Below are 22,978 nucleotides of genomic sequence, written 5' to 3' on the forward strand. Positions count from 1 at the left end.
TGGCCAGATGTGCCACAGATCCCACCAGGTTTCACCCCGTCCAAGGCCCCGTCTCACCATCTCAGCACCGCTCTCGATTGGAATTCCTCCCAGTCTCAAGTCCAGCGCTCACCCCAGACCACAAACCTCGTTTCCTATTGCAGCAGAGGGTTTGGTTTCATTGCTCAGCCCACTGGGACCCTGGCTCAGCCTACCTAGCTCACCTACACACCCTGGATATGGTCAAACCAACACACACCCTGCCTGAGGCAGAAAAGAGCCAGAGAAATGTGCACCCATGATTCCCTGGTGCCCTTTTCCGGGGAATCACAGCGCCTGGGCTCCCCTATAGAAAGCTATTCCCACAGTTATTACTTATTTCCAGAACCAAGACAACTCAGAATTAAAATTTACTAAGTAGATTATAATACTGAGAGTCTGCTTAAGATTACCAAAACAAAATCTGGCCCTGGCTGGAGTGGCTCAGTTGGTTGAGTATCGTCCCGTATCCTGAAAGGTCGCTTGTTTGATTCCGTCAGGGCACACACCTACAATGAGGGTTGGGTCCTCGGTGAGGATGCACAGGGGAGGATCTGATCAATGTTTCTATCTCACAGCGATGTTGCTCTCCCTTTCTCCCTCTCTAAAATCAATAAAATCAGCTCTAGCTGGTTTAGTTCAGTGGACAGAGTGTCGACCTGTGGATTGAAGGGTCCCGGGTTCGATTCCAGTCAAGGGCACATGCCTGAGTTGTAGGCTCGATCCCCAGTGGGGAGTCGTGCAGGAGGCAGCAGATCAATGATTCTTTCTCATCACTGATGTTCTGATCTCTCTCTCCCTTCCTCTCTGAAATCAATAAAAAATACAGTATATTTAAAAAAATAAAAAAAACATAAAAAAAAATCTGAAGGGGATAAAAAGGGCCAATAGCACACTTCCTGCCGGTGACTAGAGTGAAGACCCAGTTCTGAGTGCTGGCCCGCAGTCCCCGCAGTGCTGTAGTTGTGCACACAGTGACATCTATTTCCGGATGCGTCTTATGAACAGCTATGTGGACACGTGTGTAGCTAACACTCACAGGCTCTGAGGCACACAGTAACTTTCCTGACACCCCAGAGCTGATCTGAGTGTGGTGGATTCAGACTCAGATGCCGAGGCTGAGCCCCACTAAACCATGACATGCCCTCGCTGGACAACTTCCCAAGGTGGACTGGGAATTCACACAGGAGTCCTTTTAAAATTTCACAGATGCTCTAGGCCAAGCATGTCAAACTCAAAGGCTAACACGGGCCAAGTAAACAAAGTTTAAGTTCATGTGGGCCGCAAAAAAACAAAAGCTTCAATTTTCATAGAAACGTACGTTTATTTTGATAGAGACATGCTGAATACAAAGGGCTAAAATAAATGAGTCATCGTTAACATAAAATAATAGAACATTTTAATAAAAATTAGTATTTTTTCTTGAACTTTAACTTACCAGACACTGAACAACTGCACAAATTAATAAACCAAACAAGTCAGTTCAAGACTAATGACGTGGCCATCGGCTGCTAAAATATTCGCTGCTAGTATTAGTGGAGAGGAATGGTGCGCCTGCGCTTAAGGTGCGTAAAGAAAATGAATGCAACACGATGATAGTAACCAGTCATTAGCGAACGGTGTAGTTTGTTACTAATAATTATGTATAATAGGATATTGTAAAAATTAAGTTACAAAGTCTTTATTAAAACGTTTCTTACATGCCATTATATTGGCTGGGCCACAAAAATATTCCTTGTGGGCCCATGCGGCCTGAGAGTTTGACATGCTTGCTCTAGAGTCTAGACCCTTAAAAAGTACAGTTTAACAAAGGCTTTAGGTTAATCTTTAGAAGATAATATATACACGTAGCTAGATGACACATTTAATAAATAAACATTTGGTAAAACTCAGGCACAATGAAAAAAACTATTCAGTGAGTTGAACAATAAAACACTTACTTTTTCTGAAGTTTGCGATTTTTCTCAGCCTGTCCTCCCAATTTGCTAAGTCCCAAGGCGTCTTGGGATGAGTTTTCTGTCTCTGAAATGCCAGCTACGAGGAAGCAGAGTGGTAGAAAGAGAGGAAATCAATATGGCCACCTTAGATGGTTTCATCAACAGGTGGACAGTGTGAGCAGGTAGTGAAAAACTCTACAGGCTGTTTCTGATGTCACGAAGATGCCCAGAGAAGTAAACCGCTTACTTCCACGAGAGGCTGTTATTCAGGACAAAGAAATGTTACCGTGGCTCTCTGGTTTGTACGTACGCACGGAGAAAATGTACATGTCCCTGGCCTAGGCCCCAGGAGAACACCCCGCTGGTATGGCAGACCCCATGCAGGACAGACGGGGCACACGGCAGGCACACCGACCTTGTCCCAGCGCCTCCTTGCCGATGTGCCCAGGGCGCATCTTTTCCTTCTTGCCAAACAAGCGGCCGATGGAGGACTTGATGCCCTTCTTCTTGGGGGCTTTGTGGAGCGAGTCCTGGCTACTGTTACTGCTGCTGGGGTTGCTCACCGGGCCGTCCTGTGAGCCTGTTGAGCTTCGGGGACAGAAAAGGATCTTTCACAAGCGCCCTTGTCACAGGAACCAGAACTCTCCGTTTTTAATACCCGCTCTCAACCTTCACCACAAACATGTCTCTTCTGCGACACCTACTTCACAGAACACACATGCCAGGAAGCTTGGGCTCCCGTGTCCCCCGACGGAGACCTGTTTCTGGGAGGCCGAGGTTCTGGGCCTGAGAGACGCCTTCCGAGAAGGCGGTGCTCCACACCACCGGCCGCAGAGGGCACCTCTCAGCTAGTGACACGGCAGTCCCCACTCTGCAGCTCCCTCGGCCTCCCCGAGTGCAACTGTCCTGGCCGTGGAAAGAGAGCGAGAGTAACCAGCTGCAGGGCTGTCTCACTGGGCTCCTGAGGGCAGACACCAGGAGCAGGAAGGACGACGTGAAGTCCCTGCAGCTAAAAGGTACAGGGGCACCTGAAAGCCACCGACAGCCTCACGGGGTGGCCACCAGAAACATGCCATGTGCGGGGCAAACGCTCCCACAAGAATAGAAAGTTCGTTCTCAAAACAGTTGATTTGTGGAGTCTGAAGAAATGAGGTTTTCCTAAAATGGCTGATCTGGTCTCAGTCTTCCTGCACTGCCTCTTCCAACCTCGCCTGCACTCTTGGCATCACCGCAGCTCCAGGGCATGGCCCGCATGCTGAGAACACCATTCAAATAAACGCTACCGAATTAGCCAGTTTTTCTTTAAAATCATTGTTCTGACTTTTTTAACCAAGAAAAGATCAATAGCCTTGGCCAGTGTTGCCAAGTGGTCAGAGCCTTGGCTTGCAGGTTTGTTCCCCACCAATCTGGGCGCGTGTGCAACCAATCGATGTGTCTCTCTCACATCCATGTTTCTCTCGCTCTCCTCTTCCCTCCCTCCCTTCCACTCTCTCTAAAACAAACAAACAAACAAATAATGGAAAAATATCCTCAGGGTGAGAATTAACAGCAAAACAAAATCAATAGCTTGCCTGGCTGGTGTGGCTCAATTGTTGACTATCAACCTATGAACCAGGAGGTCATGGTTCGATTCTCAGTTAGGGGACATGCCCAGGTTGCATGCTTGATCCCCAGTGGGGGGTGTGCAGGAGGCAGCTGATCAATGATTCTCTCTCATCATTGAAATTTCTCTCTCTCTCCCCCTCTCCCTTCCTCTCTGAAAGCAAAAAAAAAGATATTAAAAACAAAAGAGGGAAGGAGAATGGTCTTTCTTAAAAAAAAAAAAAAAGCTTTCTTAATGCTAAAAATTCAGACAAGTATGTTTCCATGGTGACTGGCTCAGCCCCCCCCTTACTTCCTATAGACTGTGCCTCCTTACTTCCTGAGGTCCCGGATGTCCTCGTGGCTGACCGTGTGCAGGGCTCCTTTATGCAGCCTGTCCAAGCGCAGGGACCTCGGGGAGGGAGGAGGGGATGTTTCACATTTTATCGTTGTCTTATCATCTCGTACCTCTTCTCGGGAAGCTGGCAACTGAGGGGTGGAGATAAGTGTACACTTAGTTAACAATAGACTTGACCAAAAAAATGAAAAACCACATAGGCTTTAAATTACAATCATACACTTATTTGAAAATCTACTGGCTCTGCTTTCCTCCGAGTACAAAGCTGTCTCGGGCTAATGCCATTTTAAAGGCAGGTCTTGTTCACAAGACACAGGGTCACGGACCACCAAGCGCACAGCTCAGAGCCTGGCTCCAGTCCCCAGCCGCTGCACGCGGGTGAATGTGGGCCCTGGCAGGACACAGGACATTCCTGTTCCCGAGCCTCCCGAGGGCCTGCCCTACCCAGGGTCCCAGGACACCATGAGGACAGCCACCGATGGGATGGCAGAGACCTGACCACATCATCACGGACTAGGCGGCATTCGCTCTCCCCAGTGGAGGAGGTGAGAATGTGTCGATCTGGTACCCTTAGAAAGAAATGCCAGCAAAGGCAGAACCCTTTTGGGCAAAACTATCCAGACCTTTTTGTTTAGAAGGAAAAAAACAACAACAGCTTGTACCATGACCCAGTACCATTTTAAATAATGATTCAAATGACTGGAGTCTGTAACAAACTATTAAAAAAGTGAAAAGGTAGCTAACTCCTCCACCACCACACGTGTGTCTGGCTCATTTCTCAATAATGTTTAGATTGAGTGTCATAACTGAAACATTATATGCGGTTGAAAAACAATGTGTTCACTCTGGCTTAGAGGAAATAATCCTAAGTTTTCACTAAAAGATGGTCTCCATGGTCTGGAAGATTCTAGGTGTGCGGGATGTGAGTATGGGAAGCAGGGCGGTGGCAACAGCATGGGGAGTGGATGGACCCTCAGGACTCATGTACATATTTGAGTTTTGTGGTGAGGTCAGGGCTGGACATCACAAACTGCGCCTCGCAAGCACCTGTGTGCACAAAGAGACTTGAGCAGCCAACGTACGCCATTTGAAAATGATACTGTGTGCAAAATATCGATCCACTGCATCCCAGTGGCTCGGTGATGACCAAGTGAATTAGTGCAGAACAGAGCTGAGGTCATTCAGGACATAGCCATCAGCAACAGCTGGGCAATTCTGCGTCCTCTCCTGATTTCCAATCATCAGACCACAGGCTACAATGGCTAAACCTATCACTGTGAAACTTAGGGGTAGATTTCAGATGCAGGTTAAAACAATGATTTGTGAAAACCCAACAACAAAGAACAGGATGGGGAGTGACCCTTGTGGCTGAACTGACTGTAAACTCCATGAAGACCAGCAACTGCCCAAGCAAAAGCCACCCCTCGTTCAAAGCCCAGTTGACATGATGAGCCCGTTGCTAAGGACATCTCCGGGCTCACCCCACGTGGCCTGGCTGGCCCTCTCCCTCTGTGCTCCTCCTGGAAGGTGCACCCTATGCTGGACTAGAATCTACGTGCTATTTCAGACTTGATGACAAGGGGAGACTCCGTGGAGCTGGGAAGTCGCCTGGGCATATCCAAGGACACTGGGGAGTAAAAAGGCGCCATTGCATACCCATTGGCCGCGTCTGCACGGCACCAGGCACTGGGCACATACACCTGATTGCATCCTCACAACCACCCAGAGCAGTCATGACAGGACAAATATAAGTGATCTAAGATTTAGAAGAAAAAAAAAGTAACTGGAAATAGAACATTTTCACCAAAAATTTCTAAGTTATTCAGCCCTAGCTGATTTTGCTCAGTGGATAGAACATCAGCCTGTGGACTGAAGGGTCCCAGGTTTGATTCCAGTCAAGGGCACATGCCCGGGTTGCGGGCTCGATCCCCAGTAGGGGGTGTGCAGGAGGCAGCCAATCAATGATTCTCTCTCATCATTGATGCTTCTCTCTCTCTCCCTCTCACTTCCTCTCTGAAATCAATAAAAAAATAAACATGTTATTCAAAATTTACTAGAGGAACACTACGAATTATAGTTGTCTATTCTAAGCCAAACTTCTCTATTCTTTAGCTACTGCATGTTCAGTAAGCTGATGATATCGACAGCCTTGAGTACAAAGGGGCCCGTCAGCGAGCCCGTTCCCACCAGGCTGTCCTGCAAGGGGACAGATCGGCACACTACTTCCTTCGCTGAGAAAGCCTTGCCAGGACGGGAGGGTGTGCTCTGTGCCTGTCGCTAGTGCAGGCTCTTCACCAACTGTGGCCTGTGCGCAGACAGGACAGCCCATGGCCACCCGAGAGCGCTTTCCGTCATTATCTTCATTTCACAGGAGTAGAGCAGGGCACCAAGAGGGCGAGGGGCACAGCCAGGCCACAAACCACAGCGACAGAGCTGGAACTTCACCACAAGAGGTCCCTACGTCGCCATGCTACTCTGCGCAGGGGAGGGCTCACGCGCACTGACCCCGAGGGCTGTCCGTGAGCGCACGAGCAGGCAGGTTTGGGCGGGGGTACAGACTGGTCCAGAGCGTGATGATCACGGGGAAGACATTTGGGTCCATCCTCTGAGAACAGGAAGGCCCAATTCATGGTCATCTATGTGGAGAAGAGGCCCTGATCCCCCTGGCAGGGATGCTGCAAAGGAGCCCAGAGCATCTGGGAAAAGGCAGGCTGGAGAGCGACGGGGCCAAGTGTCCAGGCTTTGAAACCAGACAGATCGTACTGCACTTTCCTGGCTGTGCGACCGTGGGCACAGTGCGTGACCTCTCCAAACCGCAGTTCCCAAGTCTGTAAAATGGGGGCAACAACGGTAACCCATGTGTCCCAGGGTGTGTGTGAGGATCAGATGTCAGACTCAAGCATGGAGCACAGCGCCTGGCATATAGTAAGAGCTTACTAACTGCTGCCAGCTATGATGATTAAAACTGGTTTTTCTCAGATGTAAGATCCGTGGTTCTGCTTTAATACTCAAACACCACGTTTGTTATAAACATGAAAGCAGCGACTGAAAGGCAGCCAGGTGGGAGGAAGACCAACGCTTACACTTGTCACGGGTTCTGTGAAACCACCAAGGACCTATTTCTACTAGTAACAGCGTCATCACCGGCCCTTGGTGTGCATGTATATACAGTGACAGACACTCTTCACAGAGAAACAAAGGCACATTACATCATGAAAATTTACCTTTCTACGATGTTTCCTTAAATCACTAGGCTGACAGATGCATGCAAAGAAAGGAAGAGAAACCAAGTTTACTGCACACTTTGATGTTAAAAATCCAATCATCAGTATATACAGGCAAATATATTTAAAAAAGAATGACAGGACAAATATAAGTGAGCTAAAATTTAGAAAAAAAATATAACTGGAAATAGAACATTTTTTTTTACCAAAAATTTAAATATGTTATTCAAAATTTACTAGAGAAATATCACAGATTATTGCTCAAGGAAATAAAATTCTATTACAACATACAAGATTAATTAAAATAATGCAATCTATGTAACAAAGAGCCCTAATAGTTGTCTATTGTAAGCCAAACTTCACTATTCCTTCGTTTTTCTTAATGAAAAACAAGTTACACTTCAAACTATCAGTCTAATACCTGTTATAAAACTGAACAAACCTACTTTGAGTTAATCACTTGTTGGACGTTAATGTAAAATCCTTGCCTAGAATTTAATTTAAAGTGCTCAAAAATAAATTTATTGGCTACAGCAGGGAACCCCCTGAAAATCTATAAGAATAAAAGCTAGGATAGCAGGTGGAATCTTCACATTCTTTAATTCATGATCTTTAAATGAGAAAAGTAGTCTGTTAAAAGTATTAACTGTGCGTATTCAGTAAGTTGAAGATGTTGATGGTCTTGAATACAGCATCACAACCAGAAATACACTGTGTCAAGAGTCCATTAATCCTACACTTAGTGGATTATTTCTTCACACCTCTTAGAGGTAACATTTCACTGACGAATTACACACATCCTACAGTTTTAAGTAAAACCACTCTGATCCATCTACATCATGCCTATATCCTCACCTACTATACAGTGATACATTAAAATGTATCGTCATTGCGGAGAAAAACACTAGTCAATGAAAAATGAAGAGAAAGCATAAAGTCACCAATGAGCTGAGCTTGAACAGTCACCCCGTGGACCGCCGTCACCTGGGCCTGTGGTGGAGGGTATTGCAGCCAGCCAGGGAGAGGGGAAGGGAGCGGAGGAATAGACTACCGGGGATGGGGGACAGGGGAACTGAGGCCTGGATCGATGGTGATTAAACAAACAAAGGGATGACGCAGGAGATCAAACCAAATGCAGCAGACACAGGCCAGCCAGCATGCAGAACTACACACAAGGGGAAAATATCCAGCCTGTTTATAAATTCTCAGAGAAAATAAACATGAAACCATAAGTGAAATTGTCAGAGAGTTTAAAATACTAGCTAATTAGCTAATGATGCAGGTTATAGAGAGTCTGTCACATGGCACCGGGATGATGCAGAGCTGATGTGGCTCTCTGCTGGCGGGCAGTGTGGCTGAGGGGACTGTGGGTGGACAGGAAGGCTGGGCGGTGCGGCTGCAGTGCAGCAGGGCAGGGTGGCTGAGGGTGAGCGTCGGGGGGACAGGAAAGGTCGATGGTGCGGCTGCACAGCACGCGTCAGTCAGTGTGCAATGTGAGGCAGTGCTCATGCAAACCTAAACCAGATGCGTGAACAAGGGTATCGCTTTGTCACCAGGAGCCATAAGGTCACTGCATTTCCAGATGCTTCCTAGGAAGCCACTCGGCTCTTCATGATGGATGCTGGTCTCCCAGGCAGCACTGGTGCTGGGCAGGCCCCCGGGCGCATGACGAAGAGGACCGGTCTGCCTTGCTTGGTTGCTGTTTTCTGACGGCAGGCCCTGTGCCCTCCCGTTAGGCAACCCTAATGTGAAGGAAGACAGCCTCGGCCTGGGCACACTTCTCTATGAGCTACGAGGCTGCCTATACTTACTCGGTTAAACTGCCCATTCCTAAAAAACGGAAACACTCCCCCTTGAAGCTGCCTTGCCCCAAGTTACCCAATAAAAACTTCCGAGTTCATGATGACATGCTAAACTGGTCCTCTGAGAAGTAAAATTCAGTTGTCATCGTGCTGCTGTTGAACGACTGATGACACACCAGCTGGTTTTCAAAACCCTGGACTTCCAAGCATAACATATGCGAAGCAAAATAGCCGATTTTCTTCTGGGTCAAACAAAAAGCACATGTGCAGTGTCCGAGACGGAACTCGCTGGATGGGGAGTGCAGCAGGGAACAGGCAAACACTTACCAGAGTCATGATGCCTAGTCTGTCCACTTCCCGAGCGGGGCTGTGCGGGATGCGTCGAGGGGTGGACCGACCGCTGTTTGGAGGGGAGGAGCCCGCGAGTGAGGACGCAGGATAGGGAATGGAGCTCATGGATCTGAAACGACCGAGGTTGTCCAGGCTCCCACTGCCAACACGGCTTTCGATCTCCTCGGCCCGCTGCTCTGTGCTCTCCTTTTCCTCCTGAATCAACCTGGACACAGACAAGCCATCTGCCGTCAGCAGCAGCACCCATGCCACTGCATAAAAACCGGGCGCAGGTAAAGGGCATTTCTGCCATGTTAGCTGTACAAGAACAAGACCTGATGGCTGCGCCACCTGAATCTATGGCAGGCTCAGCACGGGGCGCTCTTCACGTGACCTTGGGACCAACCAGGTGTGTGGCTGCATCAGGTCTGATACAGGGCGGGCCTCAGGGCACCCTGGTCACGGCTGCGCCCTAAACCTAAGGCCTCCTAAGCCCAGGCAATTCTTTGAATTCTGCCCCTCAGATGGTCCACTCTTTTGTATATTTGCTACTAGAACGGCTGGGAGGTTTCTCTGATGAGACTAAAAGAATGCACACACCTCCTGTGACCAGCACTGTCTCACAATGCACCAGTGTCTGTGCTGTGTTAATTTAATACGGCCAAGTGCAAACACCAAGGGGATATGCCAACCTCCATACCCCAGCTTTCCTGTTCCGAGTGGCTGTGACACACACACACCAGCGCTCTGCAGGGCTGGAGGTCGCACACATGTCAGATAGACCCACCTGACAGCCTCCCAGGTGGGCAAAGCCCCAGGGCCCTCTAGCTGGGTCCTCAGCTTTGGGGATGGAACTGAACACCTCTCACCTGCCACGGCACCTTACACAAATGTGCCGACACCACAGTTGTAGAGAGAAGGCCCTGGCTGACTGAATTCCATAACAAAGGGCAATCTCAAAACTTAAAAACCCTTCAAACAGAATTGAAGTATTGTTATTCTAGACCATTTACTAGTAGACAATGCTCGCCGCACCTGCTCCAGCCTACTCTAAGTGGGGTACAGTTCCCTGGGGACACGGTGTGCGGGCATAACCCCATGTACAACCCCATGTACCTGATCTCCTTGTTGATGGCGTCCAGCTGCTCCTGCAGCATCATGGCCAGCGTCTGAGCGTCGGCCTGCCCGCTAGGCGACAACAGCGCTGACGAGCTGAAGAGAGTGTCCCCTTCGTCCTCGCCGTCTGACAGATCAACATCGCTCTCAAACGCCTGTGCCACATTGGCCAGGACGCTGGCTTGCTGGGCACGCTCCCAATCCTGCTCGTTTAGAGTCTGTACCTGTGAACAGCAAAGACGCAAGAGTATAACCACAGTCAGAACAACTTTAAAGAAGTCAAAAGTTTTCAAAAATTTTTAAATCAAGCCCGAAAGATTCTTGAAAAATGGGCCACGCTACAGGTTGCTGGCGTCCATCAAGATTAGCCAGTGGGGGGGAAAAAAGATTAGCCAGTGAATGTTAATTTAATTAGCTAATGAATGCTCATTTAAAATAAAATACTTAGCCTGGCTGGCGTGGCATCAACCTATGAACCAGGAGGTCAGGGTTTGATTCCCGGTCAGGGCACATGCCTGGGTTGTGGGCTCAGTCCCCAGTGGAGGGTGTGCAGGAGGCAGCCAATCAATGATTCTCATCATTGATGTTTCTGTCTCTCTCATTCTCCCTTCCTCTCTGAAATAAATAAAAATATGCTAATATATATATATATATATATATATATATATATACTCTTAAAATAAATAAAAGATAAATACTGTCGACCCTTGAACAATACAGGGTTAGGGGTGCCAACCCCCTGCACATCAAAAATCCACGTATAACTTTTGACTCCCCCAAAACTTAACTACTGACAGCCCACTGTTGATTGGAAGCCTTATCAATCACATAGTCAATTAACACATACTTTGTGTTGTTATACACTCTACTCTTATAATAAAGTAAGCTAGAGGAAAGAACATTAAGGAAAATATACTCACGGTGCTGTAGCTATTCATAGATACCTAGTCCTAAGTGTAAGTGGTCTGTTTACACATTGGGAAATTCCACAGATAAGCTACCTGCACATTTCAAAACCGTGTTGTTCAAGGGTTGACTGTACATGCACTCATTTATTCTTCACTATTACTTCTAGACTACTAATCGGCATTGTGTTAGATTAAGAGGTCATATTTTATTAGAATTTCCATTCTCTAAAAAAGTGGCACACCTTAAAAGTAAACTTTTAGCCAGAAAAAGGGACGTGGGGGGAGGGAGAGAGAACGTGACCTATTGACACTGTAATTCCAAAACAGTCTCAAAACCATGAGGTAAACAGGTGACTTGTGCAGGCAGGTGACCCAGGGAGAAGATGGAGCCCTTGCCTTGGAAGGCTCGTCCCGCAGCGCTGCCACGCGGCCTTTCTGGGGGCGCCGCAACACCGCACTGCTGCCGTAGGAGTCCGTGGGACCGTCTGCCACGGGGAACCTGAAGTCTGGGACGCTGCCCAAGTGGGGTCGGCTGAAACATGGGGAAAAAGCATTATTTCAAGAAAGTGAACTAACTTTGTTGGTCAGGCCAGACCTGTCAACCTGGGAAATAAATTTACGGCAAGGTCTCCACAGGAGGCACGGAGGGGCCTCCGCTTGCTCCAATGCCCACTCCCCGCCAATCTTTCCTTTCAGCCCCTCCAGGAGGGAAACCTCGATGCCCAGGGAAACCAACGCGACCCCGCAAATGTGACCCCCAGAACTGTCCCTTGGTCAGGCTGTGCAGCCTGGGTCAGCTCCGCTTTCTCCCCGACTGACCAGAAGGCACACCCGCATGTCACTCCTGGCCTCCAACTGCTTACTTTCCCATCTGCCAACAACCACCGCGTGAGGCTGCCCGGCCCCCCGACCCCCACCTGTGAGGCTGCCTCAAGTGCACCCTGGAGGACCTGCTGCAGGAGCCCCTGAACCCAGCTGGCACTGGCAGGAACTGGACTTGGCAGCTTGCTTTCCTGTTTCCAAATCCAAAGCACAGACCAGTGTGCCATTAGGTTAGCAGACACTCAACACTGTTGGCTGGAGAAATCTCCCGAACAGTGGCCAGGCCTGGACACCCGGACGGAGATGCCGAAGGAGCCACCAGCTGTCCCCCAGGAGGCCTGCCGAGAACCTGGTCGGCGGGGGAAGGCGCGCACTGCCCAGAGGTCCCGCCTTCACTGGGCAGGGCACCACCCTGTCCTGCCACCGTCATCTGGGAAACAAGGGCGCTGCCTTCATTTTCAAAAGTCCTTAAGGTCTGGGGAGAGAAAACCCACCCACCAGGTCAAAGTAAGTTAACGGGGTCCCCTTGTGCCTGGACACACAACCTGCAGGGCCAGTGGGACATGCCAACTCATCCCTTTTTGGTTCCCACACCTCTACATTCTTTTGAGAAATGTCTTTGAAATGCTGCTCAGACTTAATGCTTGTCTAGAAGATGTCCACGTCGGGAATTTCCTCTTTCCCTCGTTCCTTATAAACTGCTCCTTCCTCCTCAGCAGGGTTCCAGCTGCGGTGGGGCTGGGCCTCGTTTCACACCAGCAGAAAGCCACACGCAGTCCTACACGCCATTCTGGATGATTCTCGGTCTCTCCAGAGTCCACAGGTGCCTACTCCTGACACCACTCTCCAGGCTGCTTCGCCTCCCCACTGCCACCACCCTGCAGCTAGTCCCCTCAGGAGCGAGGCTCTTGTCCACATGCCCAGTCTATTTACGGTAGCCCGTCCTTCAGCGCCATTCCCACTCCGCCCCTGGGCTATCTCCTCTCGCTCCAGAAGGTCACAAAACAAGATGACTGACCCCACTGCGAAGTCACGCCCAGAAGCTGAGCTCATGCCTGCTTCTCTTTTCCCTCCCAGCCAACGCCTGTCCCAGCCGCTCTGCGCGGTGTCTTTTCTTACCTCCGGCTCCTCTAAAATCTGCAGGTCTGCCGCCTCGAAGCCTCTCCTGCCACTATCCCCCCATACAGCCTCTCCATCCCTGTGCCCATGACTGTCACTCCCGGGGTCCGATGCTCAGCTGAGGCCCTGGGCTTTGCCTGCCTATTCCTACACCATCAGAGCCTTGTTCTGCTGGGCCTTCCAGCGAACACACCCAGACATGAACTGATCACCCCAAGTTCCAAACCTCCGCCAGGCGCTGAGCCTGGCCTGACCTCTGGGGCCCAGCCAAGCTGCAGCCAGTGATGCTGCCCACCCAGCCAGGCATGCGCCCTGTGCACACGACAGGGGCGGAGGCGGACTTGTAATTGGGGTTCATACCTGTGATGAAGGGAAGCACCTCTGAGCCGCATCTGGCTCAGTTCAGCCCTCAAAGCTTCGATGTTCAGTACCAGTTGATTCTGCAAAACAGCAAGTGACACCCACTGAAGATCTCAGGATGCAAATTCTTCCCACGATAGGTTAGCTGAACAGTGACGAGTACCAAGCACTTTAATTCCGAGAACATTTTCTCCAAAAATCCTAATGTAAACAGACGCCCCCATAACTTCAGAACCCCCAACAAATAATTGCACACCTGCACTCACCTACCATTTGTATGCTCAGCCTCTTTTCTATACACTGCAAAACATTAAGTCAAGCTGACAAGAAGCTGTTCCAGGCACCCCTAATCTGTGTCTCAGTGCTATCCCAAGTAGCTCCTATAATGGCCACACGTGGCCATGGAGCACTCGGAAGGTGACTGCAAAACACACTGGATTTCAAGCTTCATATGATAAAAAGCATGGGAAGTAGCTCATCAATTTTTATATTAATTACATGACAAAGTAACATTTCGATTCTCCTGGGTTAAACAAAATTAATTTCACTGTCCTCGTACTGTTTAAATGGGCTGCTAGGATCACGCGTGGCTCAGTGCCTTCCTACTGGCCGGGCCTGTGCTACACGGAAGTGGTTCTGTCGTAGCTTTCCCATGAAGCCAGAAGGAAGCAGTTCTGGGCCACGTGCACCACCAGACTCACAGCCACGAGAGCAGTGGGCTCGCACAGAGAAGCCGCCCTCAGCACCCCCCTGCCGCAGCGGTCACAGCAGCAATGGATGCAGCTCCATTCTGCTCTCAATGGAGGTCTAAATGGGTTACAGACTTAAGTACCTTATCATGTTGAGTTTCTTCTAACTGCTTTTTTGCATCTTCAACTTCACGTACTAGAGAATTCTGAAAAAGATACAGTGCTTTAGTGTTGATCCGGGACAATGCTCCATGTGGTATCGGATGGCTACGTTTCTGTTTAAAATAATGAAGTACCTCAGCAAAGGCATGAGGCGTGTGAATGTACTGCTGAGCAGCACCACACTGCCAGAGTGAGGACAGAGGAACTGCGAACAGTCCCTGGTAAGGTGAACTTACTTTTCTGACTGCCTTCCAAATGTTGGAGTGGCACATTCATTTTAATTGTTACACTGGTCTGCAGTGGCCTTTAGGCCATTAGGGAAAGCTGACATGGGTTCAAATGCAGGGTTCAGCTCCCAGATAAAAACATTCCTGCCTGTCCAGCCAGTGTAGCTTAGTGGTTGAGCATTGACCTATGAACCAAGAGGTCATGGTTCGATTCCCAGTCAGGGCATAAGTCCAGGTTGTGGTCTCGATCACCAATGTGGGGCGTGTAGGAGGCAGCCAATCAATGATCCTCTCTCATCACTGATGTTTCTCTCCTCTCCCTCTCCCTTCCCTTCTTCTCTGAAATCAATAAAAATTAAAAACATTCCTGCCTTTGGACTGGCCCACTGGTCAAGGATGTATGTAACCAACCACCCTGTGCAGCTTGGACAATGCATTTCATAATGGGTTGTGTGTAAAATGAATGTGTCACACCATCAGTAGAGATCACTGGTCTCTCTCACATGAGCACGACCAAGTGCCAATCCCAACAAAGATTCTGGGGCTCATCTCTAGGTACACTGGTGCCATCAGAACAATTTCATTGACCTGGACCCCACTGGCTCCCACTGGTGCTCTGACAGACCCTAGGATGCGCCTCCTCTCGGTCACAGCTAAGAATTCCATGGCGACAGCAGCAAGAGCCGAGGCTCAGACACTTTCCAAACCAAATGGAAAGAGAGAAGGCAGGTGGTGGAATGGGACTCTGAGACAGAAATCAACTTCCAATGCAAGAGCAACAAAGGGGTGAGGGTCAAGCCCCCGAAAAGATTCTAGTGGAGGGGTTGGTAAACTGGGGCCTGTCGGCGAAATCCAGCCCACAGCCTCTTCCTGTCAATCAATTTTTATTAGAACACAGCCACACCAACTGATTTACATACTGTCTCTTTGGCTGCTTGCATGTTCATTGATTAGCATGGAATTATTTTACTCTGTTTGTAATTATTAGCAAAAGCGTAAAATATTTACTGTCTGCTTCTTGAAAGAAACGGTTTATTGACTCCTGCTCTAGAGAATAAGACAGACAAACAATTTTCCATGTACGCAAACTGCCCAAGGACATGGCCAGTGAGGGCCTCTTCGGCTGGAAGATACTGTCTGCTTTCTGCACTGGCATTGACCATTATGCATTGTGGGGCAGGAATGCCCTCGGGGCAACCAACCTTCTCTTCCAAAGCAGCCATCCTCTCCTTAAGGTGGAGCTGAAGTCTCTCATTAGATTCTGAAAGGAGCCTGTCAACAGTTTCTGATAAACGTTTATTATGTTCTTCATTCATCTTTTCTCTCTGCCGTGCCTAAAACAGGAGAAACAAAAACTTAGCCCCTGGCTGATTTGGCTCAGTGGATGGGACGTCGGCCTGTGAACTGAGGGGTCCTGGGTTCCATTCCGGTCGGGGCACATGCCCAGGTTGCGGGCTCGATCCTCAGTGGGGGGCGTGCAGGAGGCAGCCGATTGATTATCCTCATCATTGATGTTTCTCTCTCTCTCTCTCTCCCGCTTCTTCTCTGAAATCAATAAAAATATATTAAAACAAAACGAAAACTTAGCAACTTCCAGCAAAGGCAGGATCATTATTTTAAAAGTGCCAAGGGCCGACGGTGTGGTGAGTGCCATCAGCCCTTAGGCTGTCCCTCCCAGTCGCCTGTAGTGACGACAGGAGCACTAGGACCTACTCGCAGGGACGAGTCTGTGAGAGATCACCAATGAGAAGGTCCTATTGCTTCTGCTGAACGAAGCACTTGTGGGTCTCAGGAACCCCTCCAATCAACTGCCAGACTGACTCAGGAGGCAGACTGACATGCAGGAACAAGGGTGTTTATGGGGATCAGGTTATGTACAACTGGTGGAGGACCTTCCCCGCGCGTCAATAGAAACCTGGGTCTGGATTCAGGGGAGAAAAGAATTTAATCCACAAAGCAAAAAGTAAAAAAGTTCATTTTGGAAAAAAGTCAGTGGTAATAGAGAGACTTTCACTTGTTTTTCTTTATATTCCTACATCTCTTGAACATTTTATAATACAGATTTATATTAAAAAATTACAAATACCTCAAACAATTTAAAACTGTATCAGCAAAGTGATGTCTATAAATAAAAACCATCACCCATTTCCTGGTTTAAAAAGCTTGTTTTTGCCCCATATCCTAAGTGCAGGGACACAAAGTGCCAACAGGCAGCCAAGTCAGGGTGGGCCACTGGAGCGTGGCCAGGGGCTTCCCCAGGGGGAGGGCAGCGTGGCCAGGGCTGAGAGGCGTGCTCAAGCCATGCTGCCCGGGTAGGAGTGGCGAACCCACAAGAACTCGCTGCGGGACTGTGCTTCAGTGTCCTCATCTGTAAGATGTGGGGGCCAGTGCCTCCCTTTTCTCTATGGCCTTGTAAGAGAAAACCATGCCTAACACGCTGCAGCCACCACCTGGAGGAGACCCCATACCATAAGGTGTTAACATCCGAATATTTTGAGAGCAAAACTTAAGTTTCCTTTGAATTGCCTTAGTTATAAACAGAATCCCCATCTCAGCACCTGTCCTTGAACTCTGTAAGCCAGTACTGAAAATAATAGAGTGGCCCAAGCAGTGTGGCTCAGTGGTTGAGAGTTGACCTATGAACCAGGAGGTCACAGTTCAATTCCTGGTCAGGGCACATGCCCAGGTTGTGGGTTCAATCCCCAGTGTGGGGCATGCAGGAGGCAGCCAATCAATGATTCTCTCTCATCTCTCTCTCCCCCTGCTCCCCACTTTGAAATCAATAAATATTAAAAAATAATAAAGTGCACCCCTAAATAGACAAAAATCTAATTCTCCAAGAGGTGAACGTGTCCACGAGCCTGTGTGTGTGTGCGTGTGCACAAGCCTGTGTGTGTTTGCATGAATCTGTGTATACCTGTGAAAGAGCATGTGTGCATGTGTGTATGTGTGTGTGCACATATTGGGAGGTAGGGGACTGCCGAGCACAGTCCCTGCATCAGAGTCAGAATCTTCTCTTTGTGGAAGCTCATGTCTGATGCTTGGCAGTCCATGGCCAAGAATACAGGTTTCTGGTGAAAACAAAATCTAACAGCCGTGAACTGGGGCAGCCACTCACTTTTCCCTGGATGTGCCATGCTGACCTCTGACGGACTCTTCGTGAAAAGCTCTCGGATCCACCCTGCACACGCCCCACCACCCTGCTCACGGACTCCTTCCATCACGGCTCAGCCAACAATCCTCATGTGCAGGAATGTCCATCCCTATATATACCTTTACATTGAGAGTAATAATTTGTTGCTATTTCGGGATAGAGGTCAGGAACATAACCTGAATTTGGGACTTAGGTGCCATATCCTAAGCAAGCAGACTCTGCCCTAGTCATTTCAGGGGACCGCAGGCCAGCAACCTCAGTGTTTGAGGGGCGCCCATAAATCAGTCCGACTGCTCCCTGGAGCAATTCCCGACAGGCTCGTCAGGGCTGCAGGCAGCCTCCTTGGACGTGGGGATCCATCTGCCCCCTGCAGGACTGCCCACAGGCACCAATTTCTTTCCTGCTCCCAATGGAACATAATGTTGCCTATGTGGCAAGTGGCCCTACCAGCGGACAAGGCGCAGATGCAGCCGTAACGCACACAGCAGGAGTGGAGAAGGGGATAGAGTCAGGGAAAGATGTATGCTTGGCCACGTACCCGCTGCAGCTCCTGGTTCTTCTCCTCCAGCTGCGCCTCCATCTGGCACAGCTGCTCCTCAATGTTGCCGTGTCTCTCCTCAGCCTGTCGGCAAGAACAGTGTATAAGTTCAACTAACAGTGACGCGACTCAGGGAACCGCATGCTGCAAACTAACTAAAGCAGTAGCAGAAAGCACATCATGCTCCGTGCAGCGCTTCCTCACATCCACCAACACGTCCTGGTGGCGGCATGTGTCAGTGGGAGGCAGCTGACCCTCACGAGGGTGGCTCTGGGTGCAGCTGGGGCGTAGTGAGCTCTGTGAGGAAACGGTGCCTCCCACCCCATGCCCAGGCTCGGGCTTCTTCGTGTTCCCCGTCCTGAGCTTGCGTGCTGAGTGCGCATGGAGCGGAGCAGCGAGCACGACCCGACGCGGCACGACTACCTTCCTAAGCTGGGAAGTGAGTTCGCACAGTTTAGCTTCCTTAGCAGCAGAGCTTCCAGGAGACAAAAGGTCAGACTACAGGGCCGACCGGGGACAGGAGAGATGACAAGGACAGGAGAGATGACAGAGGAGGAGAGAAACCGAGACTTTAAACGCAGATCATGGTGGAAAGGAAGAGCTTCTGTCCCAGCTGTCAGCATGAACTCGCTCACGGGTCTGTGAGCGCTTGTGTCATCTGACTGACCTGACGCCGGCCACGCAGCATCCTGTCTGTCCTGCCCCTCACTGCCAGCTCCTGAGCTCGAGCCAGTGAGACAAACCATCAGCAGGTGCTCCCCATAGGCGCCTGGGCCGCTGGATTGCAGACCGGAGGCTCTCGTAGGCCCAGGAGGGCAGGGTGTCTGTGGCTATGCCCGTCCTCCTCCTGTGGACCCGCCCAGCCCGAGCACCAGAACAGCATTCTGGCATCGTCTTGTCATCTGTCTGCTTCCCCCGGGGTGAGGATGACTCTGAGAACAGGCACTGTGTCTTGTACATGTGTAGCCAGTATTTGTTGAGCAAGTGAATAAATTACTTAAAAACTTATTACAGATTCACTTTGACTGTCTTTAGAAGAGAGCGGTCCTCCCCTACTCCTGAGAAGCCCTTCCCTTCCTGTCCACAAAGCTTCCATCCGGGGCCTTGAGCTGCTAACTTAACTCAAGAAGCAGTGACTCTTACTTAGAGCACCCACACTGGGACAAACAGTACAGCCTGACAAACTGGAGGGAAATCAACATCAGGATAACAAACATGGGGTATGTCTGACATTTAAGAAGTGTTCCAATCTCAAACAAAATAGCACTAAAAACCAGTCTGGCTATTTCAGGGATTTTGGGCTACCAATGTAAGACCAATGACCAAGGTCCATGAACAAACCACCCTCCCAATCAAAGCCCCGTGCATAAGGGAAGGAAGCCGGGGAAGCACCTTGGAGAGCGCGGCCACCCGCTGGGCCAGCTCAGCCTCCACCTCAGGGAGTGTCTCCGCCTTCCGCAGGGTCTGCTGCAGCTTCTGCTCCGCCAGCTCCAAGCGCTCCTGCAACTGGCGGTTCTTATCCTCAGTCTGTGGAGAGAGAGCAGAGAAACCAGTGGGAACAGGTCTTCCAGCCATTCTGGTTTGTGTGTGTGTTTTTAAAAAATATATTTTTATTGATTTCAGAGACGGAGAGGGAGAAATAGAAACATCAATGATGAGAGAATCATCAATCAGCTGCCCCCAGCATGCCCCCTACTGATGATCGAGCCTGCAACCCGGGCATGTGCCCTAATCAGAATCGAACCAGCAACCTCTGGGTGCACAGGACGATGCCCAACCACCTGAGCCATAGCAGTTGGGGCAGCCACTCCATCTTTAATAAATTAAGACAAATCTGAATGCTGACATCAAAGTTAGTTCTGATGGGAGAACTCTTCCTGCGAGGAGTTCACACCCACTTTCTTGGGCTTGACTTCAATTGCAAAACACCTCTGGCCAGAGTACTTGCTTTTCCTAAGTATCATTAAAGAAATCTTCCAAAAAATACAAGTCTCTACACATTAAAGGAACATGCTGGTCCTTTTCCAGTGGGGATTGAGGAAAACCAGGCCCTTCTCACAGCTGACCACCACGCATGGCACCACCTCCTCGGAAAGGGAGGCCCCCTAAGAGGATGCCTGTGAAATGCCTCTCAAGTTATTTTTGTTTTTTAATATATTTTTATTGATTTCAGAGAGGAAGGGAGGAGAGAGAGAAACATCGATGAGAGAGAATCATTGAGCGGCTGCCTCCTGTATACCCCACACTGGGGATTGAGCCTGCAACCTGGGGATGTACCCTGACCGGAATCAAACTATGACCTCCTGGTTCATAGGTTGATGCTCAACCATTGAGCCACACTAGCTGGGCTCAAGTTATTTTTGTAAATGTATGATTACTCTTTTAAAAAAATCCTCATACTCTACAAAAATTTCAATGTAGAAAATGCAGACAAAAGAATTTTTTTTAAAAAAAGAAAGCTCAGAACTCATCTGTAAGTTCAGGTTCCTGAGACATTAGCATTTGTTTATATTCAGCTTGCTTCCCTTTCTCTGCCTGCATATATAGGGGTAGGCAAAAGTAGGTTTAGTTATAATGCATCTAATAATACAATAATCAATACATAATAACCAAGAGTAAACTGTTTTGAGTACTCACAATTTTAAACCTGTTACACACAATATATTATGCTTTCAAACCCTCAGAAATGTTGTGACCTGTCTTTTAAACTCATTATTGTGAACATCTTACATGCTCTTAAACAGCATTCCACATTCTAATTTATAATAGCTTCCCAGTATTTTATTTATTATTTTAACTTGGATGCTAAGGATACACTTTATAATACACTAGACAAACTCACTTTATTTCAGAAGTGGATGCAGTTTTCGGGTTAATTCTGACTACCTGAGACTCCAGAGGAACAAGAGCAGGGTGGCTGTGGAACCACGCTCCCTGCAGGCTGCCTTGCTAACCTGACCATTTACTATACTGACCCCAGTTACTCACAAGCAGCCCACTGCCTTGAAATGGGAAGGTCTTTGCCACTGTTTCTTAGGTAAACAGGTTGACAGACAACAGATTATCGTTCAAGTAAAACAAAACAAAAAAACAAAACAAAACAGAAGAATCAAGGAGTGTAACTCTATAAAATGGTAAAACCAAATCCTCCATAATTAAAACTGTAAATTAAAATAACCCATACTTTCCAAACATACTAGTCTGAGATCATAAAAATTTTACTTTGGACTTGACGCCAACATGAAAGTCACAGGAAAAAGGGCTTTAACTTCCTTAGTAATTAACTGGTAAAGTGAGACCAAGTTCCTTAAGAACACTACCTGTCGATGCATAGAGTCCTTGTTGGCAATTTCATTTTCCAGCTTGTCGTTGAGGTCGTGCACAGAGGTGGCCTCGCGCTGGGCTGCGAGGTAGCGCTCCTCCAGGGTGTTGATCCGCTCCTCCATGTCTTCCTTCTGCGCCATGGCCTACACAGCATTCAGAGGGGAAGGTAAGTAACAGGGAACACATCAACATGCGTAAGAGAAAAAACTGGACTAAACCCTAATTTTCCAAATCAGGTATAAAATTAGTGTCTCCAAAATTAAATTGATAGAGATGTCAATTTTCAGCAATGTGAGTGAAAATGTGCCTACCTCAAATATCATAAACATGCATCCATACCATTAGCCAGCACTCCCTGTCTTAACACTATGTCAGGCCACTCAGTTAACCAAGTTTATTCTTTTCGACATAGTATTTCAAAAAAAATGTACAACGAAATATCGCAATATTGCACGAATTCCTCACGGTACAAGTGGGTTCATCAACCAGGACAAGATGTGGTTCCTCAATGGATAAGACAGCAGACACCAGTATCATTTTCTTGGGTACAAGTTGTATAAAATCACATCCAATTACCACAAAATTAAGGAAATCAGCCTGGCTGGTGTGGTTCAGTGGTTGAGCGTCAACCCAGGAAACAGGAGGTCATGGTTCCATTCCCGGTCAGGGCACATGCCCGGGTTGCAGGCTTGATCCCCAGTAGGGGGCATGTAGGAGGCAGCCAATCAGTGATTCTCTCTCATCATTGATGTTTCTATTCCTCTCTCACTCTCCCTTCCTCTCTGAAGTCAAAACATATATTTAAAAAAAAATGTAAGAAGATCAAATGAATGAATGGAAATGGAAGCCAAAGTTTAAGTTAACTGGATACAGTCTTCAAAAGCCTAATTCTGTGAAAAAAATTCTTTTACACAGTATTAAACGCTGAAACTAGGGCCGAACTTTCTGCTCACACAATTCCTGTCCCCATGGAGAAATTCATTATAGGTGTCTCCCCACTGACTAAGTAACTAAAGTTAGCAAAGTCTTAATATTAAAAGTGACAGGTCTTTAAAAACAGAATTTCAAAATTCTCTGCATATTACACTCTGCCACATAAATACTGCCTGTTGCCAGAGAACAATGTAACAGGTTACACTTTATCTACTCCTGTGAGGGTCTAAAAGGCTCTTCCTGAGAGTCCTGGCTGAGATGTCTCTGGGGAGAAGAGGTAGGGTGTCTGCTTGTTTACAAAGAACAGCATAAAGTGAAGGGGGAGGGGGAGATGCCAGAGAAAGTATGCAGCCCTCAATGGCTTTATAATGATTAG

The 22,978-nt window shown here is 48.4% G+C and overlaps 1 protein-coding gene across 4 annotated transcripts in view; it reads right to left on the bottom strand.

The window, feature by feature from the left end:
• Window positions 1-22,978, bottom strand: part of PPFIA1 (PTPRF interacting protein alpha 1) — a 56,207-nt gene that overhangs the window by 17,553 nt on the left and 15,676 nt on the right. For all 4 annotated transcript variants that reach the window (XM_008146839.3, XM_008146838.3, XM_054724680.1 and 1 more), the window contains exons 8-19: window positions 21,666-21,812; window positions 19,738-19,872; window positions 18,346-18,429; window positions 15,856-15,987; window positions 14,408-14,470; window positions 13,576-13,655; window positions 11,671-11,806; window positions 10,367-10,590; window positions 9,248-9,476; window positions 3,874-4,025; window positions 2,371-2,543; window positions 1,959-2,052 (exon numbers count right to left, since the gene is read on the bottom strand). In XM_008146839.3, the coding sequence (XP_008145061.2) occupies window positions 1,959-2,052; window positions 2,371-2,543; window positions 3,874-4,025; window positions 9,248-9,476; window positions 10,367-10,590; window positions 11,671-11,806; window positions 13,576-13,655; window positions 14,408-14,470; window positions 15,856-15,987; window positions 18,346-18,429; window positions 19,738-19,872; window positions 21,666-21,812 (1,649 nt within the window). The remainder of the gene's footprint in view (window positions 1-1,958; window positions 2,053-2,370; window positions 2,544-3,873; window positions 4,026-9,247; window positions 9,477-10,366; window positions 10,591-11,670; window positions 11,807-13,575; window positions 13,656-14,407; window positions 14,471-15,855; window positions 15,988-18,345; window positions 18,430-19,737; window positions 19,873-21,665; window positions 21,813-22,978) is intronic.

Source organism: Eptesicus fuscus, chromosome 13, assembly GCF_027574615.1.
Source record: "Eptesicus fuscus isolate TK198812 chromosome 13, DD_ASM_mEF_20220401, whole genome shotgun sequence".
Classification (NCBI taxonomy): domain Eukaryota; kingdom Metazoa; phylum Chordata; class Mammalia; order Chiroptera; family Vespertilionidae; genus Eptesicus; species Eptesicus fuscus.